Source organism: Acartia tonsa, chromosome 6 (assembly GCF_053477335.1).
Source record: "Acartia tonsa isolate MP-2025a chromosome 6, ASM5347733v1, whole genome shotgun sequence".
In the NCBI taxonomy this organism is placed as follows: domain Eukaryota; kingdom Metazoa; phylum Arthropoda; class Copepoda; order Calanoida; family Acartiidae; genus Acartia; species Acartia tonsa.
Genome location: NC_137265.1, coordinates 47,781,530 through 47,794,583, shown reverse-complemented (window position 1 = coordinate 47,794,583; position 13,054 = coordinate 47,781,530). Strand labels below are relative to the sequence as shown.

The 13,054-nt window shown below is 31.5% G+C and overlaps 1 protein-coding gene across 1 annotated transcript in view; it reads left to right on the top strand.

Moving 5' to 3' along the window:
* Positions 1-13,054, top strand: part of LOC145323135 (uncharacterized) — a 32,271-nt gene that overhangs the window by 12,395 nt on the left and 6,822 nt on the right. The window contains exons 3-9 of the mRNA XM_080165523.1: positions 938-970; positions 1,267-1,380; positions 1,856-1,918; positions 6,625-6,694; positions 7,004-7,171; positions 9,600-9,689; positions 10,383-10,492. Of these exons, the coding sequence (XP_080021649.1) occupies positions 938-970; positions 1,267-1,380; positions 1,856-1,918; positions 6,625-6,694; positions 7,004-7,171; positions 9,600-9,689; positions 10,383-10,420 (576 nt within the window). The 3' untranslated portion in view covers positions 10,421-10,492. The remainder of the gene's footprint in view (positions 1-937; positions 971-1,266; positions 1,381-1,855; positions 1,919-6,624; positions 6,695-7,003; positions 7,172-9,599; positions 9,690-10,382; positions 10,493-13,054) is intronic.

Below are 13,054 nucleotides of genomic sequence, written 5' to 3'. Positions count from 1 at the left end.
GATTAAGAATAGTGTTATAAATGTTGTTGTAATTATTCAATAAGGTCTATAAATGTAAAGCATTTTAATTAGACGACATTCTGCATTTTGAGGAATTCATCTTTAAGTCTTTTAACCTCGCTTTTATTGATTGTTGCCATCCTTGTATTTTATTGATTTACCCATTTGAATGAACACATTCTCTCATTTGATGGCTTAAAAACTTTGTGTACTTTTATAAAATCTTGCTTGGTTGGTAAAAATAACAAGGGCCCAAATTACTATTTGTAATCTACAAAAGAGGTAATTTTGCGTGTTATCATTGAGAAAATTGCATTTGGTAGATTTTTAGGAAAAACAAGGTTTGTATATCTATAAAACGGCAAAGGGTTTCCTTCCCATAAATAAGTATGAAAATTGGCCTAGGTTTTGAATTGCGGAAAAGTTTAAGGCAAATAATTTAGATAACCCTGTCCCTGAATTATATACCTATGTTCACAATGTATATATTGTCTGTCTAGATCAAAAATCAATAATTTCATTTTCAAAGTACAACATATATTAAAATTTAAAACACCAAAATAAATATTTGAAAATATTCAGTCGCCCGTAAACCTCACGGAAAGCAATTTCTGTACAATTCAAAAAATGACGAAGCCCAAAATGTACCACTTTTGCACCACTTTTAATTCCTGTGACGTCATAAAATGAGAGAGATGAGAGGAAAAGTGGGAAAGAAAACCCTTAAAAAAGAGATGGAGAATATTACGTCAAAAGTGGTGTAAAAGATTGGGCTTCGTTATAAAAATCAGCGAAAAGTCTATAACCTCTTCAAACGTGGAAAACATTTTTCAAAGCATCCAAACCGGTTTAGATTTGAGACTTCTTATGTATGTATGTATTGTATATATGTATGTTTTTTATAAATATTAATATTCTGTTTTTTTTTCTATTTCAGGCGCATATTACTTGTGAATCTACAACAAATAAGGTAAGAAATATTATATTGATTGATAAGCTTCTGAGGCAATTTTTATAAAGCCTTATGAGGGCGAGTCGTTTAAAGGGAAGTGAAGTGAATGAAAATAAAGTATCTTCACTTCTTAAAATAAAATGAACAACCTTCTAACATTCCAGAAAGACGAAAGTACTGTACTGACATTTACATAACCGAAGGACAGGAGGATAGACAGACAGACAAAAGACACTTATAGACTAGCTTCGCTGCTAAAAAACTTTTAACCTCTTGACTTTGAATATGTTGCAATAAGAATTTATTTTGTTTAGGTCGGCTCTAATGGATTCATAATAACGCGGACCAACTTTGTGACACTAAAGTACAAAACCGACTCCTGGGGCGCCGGAAATGTCGGCTTCAGTCTTATTATCACGGCTTTCAAAGTAAGTATATTTGAATAACATCTTTTGATATCAGGGAGGGAGGGGACATTGGACTGTAAATTAAACTGGTTGGTACCCAAAGATTTATTACCACATTTTCTTATTCTTTGTCTGAAAACTTTGGGTACTCTTATTATTGTATTTGATTGGTTGGTTCTATACTAGTGTTCAAACTTTTCAATCAATACTTTTTCCTACAGATGGAATAATTTTGTTTACGCCTATAAGTACGTACATCAATTAATAGTCTATTGCCTCATCCCTTATTTTAGATTGTATATATGTACAGAGATTGGTCTACTGGTAATTCTAACAATTGAGTTATCCCTAATGACGTCGTATTATAATAATGGACTATTATAATATGACGTCATTTGAGATACTTCGGCCAAAAGTTTTAAAAAAAATTATTCTCTTTAATTTTAGGCTCTATAAAGTTTCCAAAAACATAAATAATATTATGAAAATTGTTTAGAATGCAAAACATTCCCCGTGCAGAGATGGATTTCAGTGTGACTCCTATTTCTGCATTGATAAGGTAAAATTTTTCATCGCAGGTTTCCGTATATATTATAATTAAAAATGATAAAATTGAAACCAGAGGGGCCGAAAGTTTACAAAACTGGTTTTATTTTTAAGATTTTTATCTTAATATTTGTGGAAAATTGTCTGTAATTCGATGCAATACATAATTTTTCAGTATGGCTTAGAACAGGTTCTAATCCAGCGGATATTAATCGGTTTCGAAGCATAATGGAAAATACGTTCATTTAATATGAGCATCTCTATAAGTGTTATTATCTCTCACATGAAATATGTGCAGAGATGGATTTCTGTGTGACTCCTATTTCTGCATCGATAAGGTAAATACGGGTGAGGATACAGAAACCTCGGCTGCAGATAACTAACAATAAACTTTTTTCGGAATTTTTATAAACTTCAAGTTAATGTTACTTTCATATGCAAGCATCTCTATAACTGTTATCATCTCTTACATGGCATATGTGCAGAGATGGATTTCAGTGTGACTCCTATTTCTGCATTGATAAGGTAAATATTTTACTGTAGTGAAAATGTCTGAAAAAAAATTTAAGTAAGGAAATTTTATGTATGCGTGTCGCGGCATTCTTGCGCTCCCATGAGCTTTTGTTTGGTACGACTCTGAAAGTAAATCCCAATTTGGAAGTTACTTTTATATGCATGACATCTCATAGCTAATAAATAGTAAGAAACTGCAAAATAATTTGTAAAGCGGCTAAAAAAAAGTCAAGGATCGGTCTGGCTGCTAATGTTAAACATGCTTTATAGTTAGGGGAATCTACACTAGAAAAATCAAACCTCTATCTTTCATTGCCATAGAAAATCTAAGTATCTTAAAAAAGGAATAATTTCATATTTTATGATATTTTATTGCAATTCAAATAAAAATCTCAAAGTTGAACTTTTTTCCTATTTACACAATTTACATTTAAGTGCAACTCTGTAACAGTATAATTGTATCAGAAACAACTAAAAATGGAACAAAACAAAGTATGGTCTCTCTCTTCCTCTTTCTGTCTCCCTTTCTTTCTCTCTTTCTCTGTCTCTCCTGTATCAGAGCTACAAAAAACAGGGGTATAGGGTTTACTAATCGGTCAAATTTAGCTGCTTGTCAGTCCTAAAAATTAGATCTTAAATGATATAGAAAATCTATATTTACAAAGACATAATTTGAATTACTACATATATTTTTTTACCTTCCCCAAATAAATTTAAATAAGCTAAAATATTAAAGGTTGCATCATCTTTTCCCCTCAATTCTATCCTATAAAGTAGTAAATCATATGAGTGTGTGTCCTCAAGGATCTCGTAAATGGCTGGTCTTATCGTTCCAGAGGTTACATAGAAGTTAAAGATCTGTCGATGGTTGGTTTTAGGATATTCAGTGGGTGGTTTTGTTACTTTAAGAAAATAAACCTTCAAATCTAGCCTTTGGCACTTAAAAAACAAATACAAAATCTAAGGTTCATTGTCTTATCCCTGTATCCCTGAAGCAGAGAAATAAAGGAAGTAGATAGAGCTGGGGGGAAGGTTAAATATAACTGGGAACCATTTTGCCCTATTTTCACATTGAAATTGCATTTTCTGCATTGTACAGTTGGGCGCAAGATACCAAGATTTACTTTTAAAAACGATTATAATGACACCAGGGAGGGGGGAGGGGGGACATTTGGCTGTTTGTTACACTAGTTTTAGAATAACGTTTCTTATTCATTATTTAGCAACTTTGGGGACTTCTTTGAATTTTGATTGGTTGGTTCATTAAGATGAGTGTGCAAACGTTTCAACAACTAATTATAATCTTTGTGAATTACCATTGGGGATGTACAATGTACATCAATTTATCTATTTTTCCTTTTTTTTATAGCCATTGAACATATATGACTAATTTTGCCCATTTGTCAATTAATGTCTTGTGGATTTAATGAATGTTGTTTTATTGTTTTCTGCTATACCTAAGATATATTTATTTATGGTCTTAAAGAGTAAGACATCGCAAGCCAGAAATCTCAAATTAAAGATAAATGAATGGGTTTTGGTGATCCAAAAATGTTTGTATTAAAGCATCGATTTTGAGTATTTATTGAATAAATTTAAAGTACCAGACAACCACCAGACTACCAGACAATTACCTGGATCCCCCTGTTAAGGACCTTTTTTGTCTGCAAGCTAATTGCTTTCTGCTCTTTTGTAACGACTTTGCTGTGTTAATATCCCCAATGCTTTTTGTTGATTTTCAAAGACCCAATTAAAATTCGGCACAGGCTCCTTATGAAGGGGACATACAGTTATTTGACCCCTTCCCCTCTAGTGTTTTACTCTAATGATTATTGTTAGATTTGATTTCATGCTCCCAACTGTAGTAGCACAAGGACAGGCGGTGATTTTCACACTCGGCACCATCAGTCAAATTTTGTTCAATATCATATTGTTTTAGAAATATTATGATTACACCTGCAGCTACAAACTTTATGGAAAATTTTAAATTATTATCAAATTTTCTCGTGATTTTTATTGAATTATTTTAGACACATGTTAATAGAGTACATATATTGATAGGGGCTGCACACTTCCTAAAGAAATCGTTATTAGAGGAAAATTCCTTCCTTAATAAACAAATGAAAGTTGGGGCAGACTTCTCCCCCCGGCCCCCGCCCCCCCCCCTCCTTTCAAAGACACATAGAGGCCTCTAGGACCGACGTCGCTAGTTTTTACTTAAGAACTAAAGTCTGGCTTAAAATTTTACACTGCCTTGTAATTATATTTACTTGTTGACCAAAACCTGACATTTGACGTGAATGTTTTAAACCAAAATAATTAGCCACCTGGAGGATCTTACTTATGCAAAAATCTGTATATTTTTAATTTTATATTGAAAAGAAAAGTATGTAAATTTAATTAATTTTGAATGTTGTAAAACCGCCCATCTATGTCTATACTCCCAAACTTATCTGCAGTGTCAAATATATTTCATTTGGACAATCTTCCTTTCAGCTTTATTTTGATTATTTTAAAATACAAGTTTCACTGTCGCATACTCTTTAAATTATACAAAACTAACTCTTTGGTTGTATGCCCTTTGTCTTTTCTTCTTTCTTTGCCTAGCAGACAAAAAAACATTGTTTATTTTTTGTTATATACGTGATCTACTTGTCTGGGATGTACTTTCACCATTCTCGAGTAACTTTTAGTTTGTTTTTAACTGCATTAAATATTTTTGATGGGTGGGTTGAAATATGGTAACAACTGAACTTTGTGAGAAATTGTGTCTGGTGCTGCCTACCTGTTCAGTTCTGTTCTGTATTGAGCAAATAATCCTCTGGCTCTGGAATAATACACCTGAAGAATAACTGTTTTTCCCAGATTTAATATTACTTGGATCTAAAACCAAATTATCATGTATTTTAATAAAGTGAAACTTGTAACTGGCTTAAAAAACGACCCTTCTCTCATCAACCCCCTTTACCCGATCCCCTCCACTCCCCTCCAACTGGATGAACGAACTGACCTATAAATGAGCCCCATGATAACAACCGAAATTAATGACAATTTTTCCCAGTTATAATATTCACATATATTCTGTAACCATTTTGCCATTAAAAAGTACATCTTTGATCAAGTTTTGTTTATTTAAAATGAAACAAGTAAAATGAACTGACATATTTTACTACCTCAAAAGTAAGTGTTTATTTTGCAGTCTTTGAGTCAATCAAGGGTAATGGAAAATATAATTACAGGCCTTTATTTTGGCTTTAATTTTAGTTAAGGTGTTTTTATATCTCGTTAAAACTGTGACCGTACTGAATAGTGTATATTTTTTTAAAAATCTGATTTCATAAAACACATGAAATAGATTTGATGGAGTGTTTTCGAGGTCTTTTAGTTGGAACACAACGTAGTTTATTTTCAGTAGCCCTATCCCTGTCCCTGATAATCCCTAGTATTGCAAATACTCTTTTCCTCATATATAACAATTTTGCCAACCAGAATAAATGAGCCCAGATTTGGGAGGTAGGAAAAGGATAATCCTATATGCACTGCATTTTAGTCTACATAGTGCTTTGCCCTTTTTTCTTTTCAATATTTTTGTATTAAGGAAGCAATGAATCTTATCGTATAGATGTATAACCAGTCTGCTAGCAAATTGTTTTCTGCTATTTTGCAATTACTTGGCTGTGTTAGTATTCCCAACGCTATTCGTTGATTTTCAAAGACCCAATTGAAAGTCGGCACGGTCCTTGGGAAGAGAAATTACAGTCATTAAACCCCTTCCCCATCTAAAGTTTTATTCGAAGCAAGAAAAAGTGGCTCCACCGATTATGACCTCATACGATAGAATAGCTAAGAGTGACTAGTATACACCAATGATAAAATTTATGCAAGCCTCTCATTGGTTATTATATCGTATGACGTCATAATCTGTGGAGCCTCTTTTTCTTGCTTCTTTCTTGCTATTCTAATAGGGAAGCATTAAGCATATCTATTTTTTTTAAATGAACATTTCTAACAATTGACGTTGTTATTGTTGTTAGTTAAAATCCAATTAATATCACGATTTAGTTATCTGTTGGAACAATTGGCAACAAATATCGTCTTTGTTTTAGAATCAAATCACATGATCATTGCCAAAATAGTGAAAGTCGTCCTTATGTTAGAATTTGTTTGTTTGGGCGCCAAAAATACTAAGTGTCGTCTTTTATTAAGGACCTGGTTTGTGATGGAGTAGAGCACTGTGGTCATGGCCAAGATGAGGACGCCAGTAATAACTGCGCAGGTAAATAAGGATAGATAGATTATCTTTTTAAATTTACATTTCTTATTACATGTCATAATTTTTATTTGTCCATTTTTCTTATTATATGAAGTAAAAACATTCTTTTGTCTAAAGCTAATGAAAATACTGGTTGTACTTTTCTAGAAAGCTTTAGAAATGTCCCTGGGTGGTTATAGGCTATTTTCTTTGCCTTCTTGGCCCCTATTTTCTTGGGACGAAGCAACTAATAAATTAAATTGTATTATGGTGTTTTTTTTAATAAATTAAATTTTTTCATCTTTCAATAAGATATTTGATTATTGATTATAGGCCATGGGTTGTTACCTCTACTCGGGCTAGAAGCGGGTCAACTCATCGGCGCAGTTGGTCTGGTTGTCCTGCTAGTGAGTGGGGGTGGAGCTGCTGTCTGGATCTGGTCCTGCAGAGTCAAGGGGGAGAGAGAGAATAGGTCCCAGCTTATTGCTGATAGTTATCAATGTAAGCTTTTTTTAGTAGCAATTGTACCAGTCATCATGGTTAGTCTGTCTGTAATAATCCTGTGTTTCTGTCCTTTGATACCTCTTTGTTTTCTACTAGGGCTATGCCACCAGAGGCCTATCGAAACACTTCAGGTGGGGTTAAAAATATCGGGGAGGGTCATTTTTAGCCAGGGGTGATTTCTCTTGTGAGGGTGGTGGTATCCTTCCATAAAATAGTTATAAACCTTCCCTGAACCTATAAGAAGCTATATTTTAAAGGACAGCTAGACATTTTATTACTTTTGTTTAGGGATATTATGAAAAAGGATTGCATTTTAAAAAGCTTCGACAAGTTATTAGGTTCTCTAGATATTTCCATCAAGAGTATGTTTACTGTATGTATAAAAATGTAAAATCAAAGATTACAGGCTTTTTTAAAAAGTATTGATTGAAACACAAATTTTACTAAAATAAAATTAAATGGAAATCCAACTAAAAAGTAAATTGTTGTATCTTTATAAACTAGAAAATTCACTTGTTTTCTTTCAAATAAATTCTTTAGGATTTTCCTCAGAATTTAAAATAGAAAATAACATTTATAGATAAAATGGTAGAATGTTAGGGCATAGTATGAAAAATATTTTTTTTCTGGACAAAATTTGTTAATTTTTCCCTTGGAAGGACAAACGAGGTTTTCCCTAATATCGAAGTTGGACCACAAAGAAAATCATAATTCAAACCTTACTTTAGCTTAGGTTAAGAAAAGTCCTCAGTAAGTTTAGTGTCCCCTATGGTTAGAGTCCCTCCAGGGCCGGGGCTAGAAATTTCTTTAAAATTATCATAAGATGGGGGTGTGGGGGAGTCTAAAAATTGGTTTTAGTTAAAGCACCTACAAACCTCTTGGTACATAAATAGTGAAGCAGCGTATAGTGCCTATAAAATGACGTCATACTGGCCTACCATTGGTCCACCAAAATGTATACTGCCTATCATTGGTCATTTGTATTGTATGACGTATGATACTATTTTTGGGCTTTAATCCACCCCCCCTACAATAATATCGACCATACTTGGATACGCGCAGAAACCAATCTCCTACTCTAGCAGATAGAGAAAAATACATTTCTTGTGTATTTATAAATACAATTTTATACATGTATGTGTATATTTAGTTTCATAGAAATTGTTGAAATCAAACCAATTTATCTCTACACTTGTTTATTCCATTTATAAAATACCTATGCTTTTGATCTTAGATTATCATGAAATAAAAATTACAACATCCATAAAAGCAAAGCTCTAGTATAAAATGATAGGAGAAATAAATATTAACAAAAATAGAAGTAATATTCAACATTGTTTAGAAGTTTTTTTAAAAATCCGTAAAAATCTATCCCAACAATTCTTGAATATATGATGCTTACTTAGTATGTTAAAAATATACTTACATTTTAAGCCTTGATTATAGAGGTACTTCTACCTTGTTGTCCTAGAAATCATTATTTTCAAAATAAGATAAATAGGATTTAATAAAAAAATATTATAAAAAAGTTTTAAAAAAACATGTTTAAAACGGACATACAGACTTTCTGGTAATGATTATAGAGTTGCTATGCTTTCTAGATTCTACCTTACTGACATAGGAAACATTATGCCAAGTTTTAAACCTATAGAACAATTCTAACTTTCCTAAATATTTATATTTCTAGTTCAAGGGGCAAGTGAGTACACACACACCAATGTTTTTAACACTATAATCGAGATTTCTAACTTGTACCTCATTGGCATGGGAATGATCATGCCAAGTTTTAAACCAATAGGACAATTCTAACCTACCTAATTTTAATTTATTTTTAGTACAAGGAGCAAGTGAGTATACACACACCAATGGTTTAAACATAATAATCGAGATTTCTAAATTGTACCTAACTAATACAGGAGTCATCATTCCGAGTTTTAAACCAATAGAACATTTCTAACATGCCTATAATTTTTATATTTCAGTACAAGGAGCAAGTGAGTATACACAAACCAATGGTTTAAACACAATAATCGATATTTCTAAATTGTACTTTATTAACATAGGAATCATCAGACCGAGTTTGAAGCCAATAGAACATTTCTAACATGCCTAAAATTTTTATATTTCAGTACAAAGAGCAAGTGAGCATACACACACCAATGCGGTTTAAACACAATAATCGACATTTCAGGATTGTACCTAGCTGATACAAGAATCATCATGCCGAATTTTAAACCAATAGGACAATTTTATCCTACCTAATTTTGATTTATTTTTAGTACAAGGAGCAAGTGAGTATACACACACCAATGGTTTAAACACAATAATCAAGATTTCTAGATTGTACCTTACTAACATAGGAATCATCATGTAAAATTTGAAGCCAATAGGACAATTTTAACCTATCAAAATATTTATATTTTAGTACAAGGAGCAAGTGAGTATACACACACCAATGGTTTAAACACAATAATCGACAGGAAGCAGTCGGGAAACATGCTTCTCCCTGTACAAGGTGAGAAATTCGGATCATGGAAAGAAAACGAAGTAGCGGGTTTCATCGTATTTTCTCAGTAGCTTTTGATAGGTTATTTTAGATTAGGTTAGGTTAAATGTTAATGATTGCCCTTCGTAGGGTATAAGCCCCCCGCAGGGGCTAGGAATAGGAGAAAAGCTACTGTAAAAATACGACAAACCCAGCTTCTTTGATAACAAGATCGATTTTGTCTATTAGTAGCACAGCATTGGAATTTAAACTTCGGTTTTCCTCAAAGTACATTTTAGAGCACAAGACCAAGGGCCGTTATTTTTAAAGAAATCAAAACATAATTAAGAAGATAGTTATTTTTCTATTTGTTTATTAGCTTGGATGAACAAAAAACAGTAAACTGCTTTTTAAAAAAACATGAAGTAAAATGAAGAAAATATAGTAAATTAAATAAACTGTAATTAGTATTACTAAGAAGACTAAGACTAAGAGCAAAACTTTGTAGTCTTAATTTGTGCTATAAAATGACATATAGACAGAGAGAAATTCAGGGTCCTATTTTGGAGAAAGCCTAGAATATCACGTGTGACGTCATAAAAATCCATCACTTTTAGGGGTTTCCTTTCCCACTTCTCCTCTCATCCTTCCTTTTTAGACGTATTTTTATGACGTCACACATGAAATTTTAGACGTATACACTATCTGTCTATATTTTTTTAGGCCTCGTGTTCAGACACTACAGGCAGATTCTCTTTTGAGAGTTAGCGCAGTACACCATGATAATGCACAGTCAGTCAATAATAAGGATGCAGAATGGTTTGTCTAGTCAGGTAAAAGGTTACATTATTTCTGGCAGTTTGCTCCTGGAGGCCTCCAGGCCATGATAATGCATAACTACAGATTTATGACTGTGTTATGGCTACCTATCAAAGTGCCTTGTACCCTAATGCATAATAGGTCAATAATAAGGATGCAGAGTGGTTTGTCTACTCAGGTAAAAGATTACATCATTTCTGGCAGATATGGAAGTTTTCACCTGGAGGCCTCCAGGGTATGATAATGTATAAATACAGATACACAACTCTGTTATTGCTATTTTTTAAAGTGCCATGTACCCTAATGCATATTAGATCAATAATAAGGATGCAGAATGGTTTGTTTAGTCAGGTAAAAGGTTACATCATTTCTGGCAGTTTCCACCTGACCTTACAAAGTGTCCTACAGCAGTCACCAGGAGGCCTTCCCCTGGATGTGGTGTCATTGCTCTATAATTCAAAAGATATGAAAACTTTTACTAATAGCAATTCTATGGTCAAAAAGTTCTATGATGATATATTAGCATTCAAATAAAATTTTTGTGTATGGTTTTCAAAGACAAAGGCAGTTTGTAGTATTTTTGGGAAAGCCTTAAAAATGTACATTGGATTTTTTAAGGCTTCTGCGGGTAGGCAGAGAAATTAAAAGATTTCCTATTAATTAATTTGGGAGAATTGTAATATAAAAATTACAAAAAAAGGAAAATTTTCTCCTAAAAACCTTAATGGGGGGCTTTTATACTATCCCTCTTAGAATAAAGTTGGAATATAACAATTACTAATATAACAATTACTAATATAACCATAAAAACCAAAAATCAATATTAAGAGTTCTCGCAAAAGCATAAGAAACAAATCGAATATCTACAAACTTTTATCTTTAAAGATACTATTATTTTAAAACCTTTTTATATAAAACGTTTTCAAGAAATTCTAAAAGAATTAATAAAATTTTCTAAATAATTATTGTATAAATGATTCTATTCTGTAATTCTTGAATCTGTTTAACAATTGATTACAAATTCATGCAATGGAAAACACTTTTTTTCGAAATTTTTATCAATTATATTGTATTCTAATATTTATATTTTAATTAAAAGAATTCTAAATTTGACTAAAATTAGATTTTATCAAACTTTTAGTAAATATATTTTATGGATATAACTTTTCCTTTTTTATCCTTACTTCCAATACAATTTATTGCTTCTACAAAAATTCATAGACAAATATTAAAGATGAATTTATACATAAAATATTTTGCTAGTTTGAAATAGCTGTCTTTTATTTTTTGGTTATTCTCATTAAAATAGCCAAAAATCAGCCAATGGCTTATTCAAATTTTCCTACTTCGTCTCCCTAATTTAGAGGTCTCAATAAAAACAGACGGTCAAAATTAGTATAAATAAAACAAAATAACAAACAGTTCAACTTTAGCAAAGCGTTTGATGTATTTGGAATTTTTATTAAAAATCTTGTTAAATAACTAGTGGTTGTTTCCCTAGAAACTTGGGAATTGAAACAGTAATATAAACCAGAATAAAATAGCCTAAAACCATGCATTGACCAAAGAGAACATCTATAAAGGCAGAATTTAATCGGATCATAGATAAGCAGAATCATATAGATTAACAAAAAATAATACTTTAAGAGCTTTATAGTATTATGTAAAATAACATATTTCTTCTCTATAATATTTTCTCTATGAAGAGTACAAACACAAGCTTTATAATATTATGTAAAATAATATATTTCTCCTCTATAATATTTCCTCTATGAAGAGTCCAAACACTAGCTTTATAATATTATGTAAAATAATATATTTCTCCTCTATAATATTTCCTCTATGAAGAGTCCAAACACAAGCTTTATAATATTATGTAAAATAATATATTTCTCCTCTATAATATTTCCTCTATGAAGAGTCCAAACACAAGCTTTATAATATTATGTAAAATAATATATTTCTCCTCTATAATATTTCCTCTATGAAGAGTCCAAACACTAGCTTTATAATATTATGTAAAATAATATATTTCTCCTCTATAATATTTCCTCTATGAAGAGTCCAAACACAAGCTTTATAATATTATGTAAAATAATATATTTCTCCTCTATGATATTTCATCTATGGATAGTCCAAACACGAGCTTTATAACATTATGTAAAATAAAATATTTCTCCTCTATAATATTTCCTCTATGGAGAGTCCAAACACAAGCTTTATAATATTATGTAAAATGATATATTTCTCCTCTATAATATTTCCTCTATGAAAAGTCCAAACACTAGCTTTATAATATTATGTAAAATAATATATTTCTCCTCTATAATATTTCCTCTATGAAGAGTCCAAACACTAGCTTTATAATATTATGTAAAATAATATATTTCTCCTCTATAATATTTCCTCTATGAAGAGTCCAAACACAAGCTTTATAATATTATGTAAAATAATATATTTCTCCTCTATGATATTTCATCTATGGAGAGTCCAAACACGAGCTTTATAACATTATGTAAAATAAAATATTTCTCCTCTATAATATTTCCTCTATGGAGAGTCCAAATAAAGCTTTA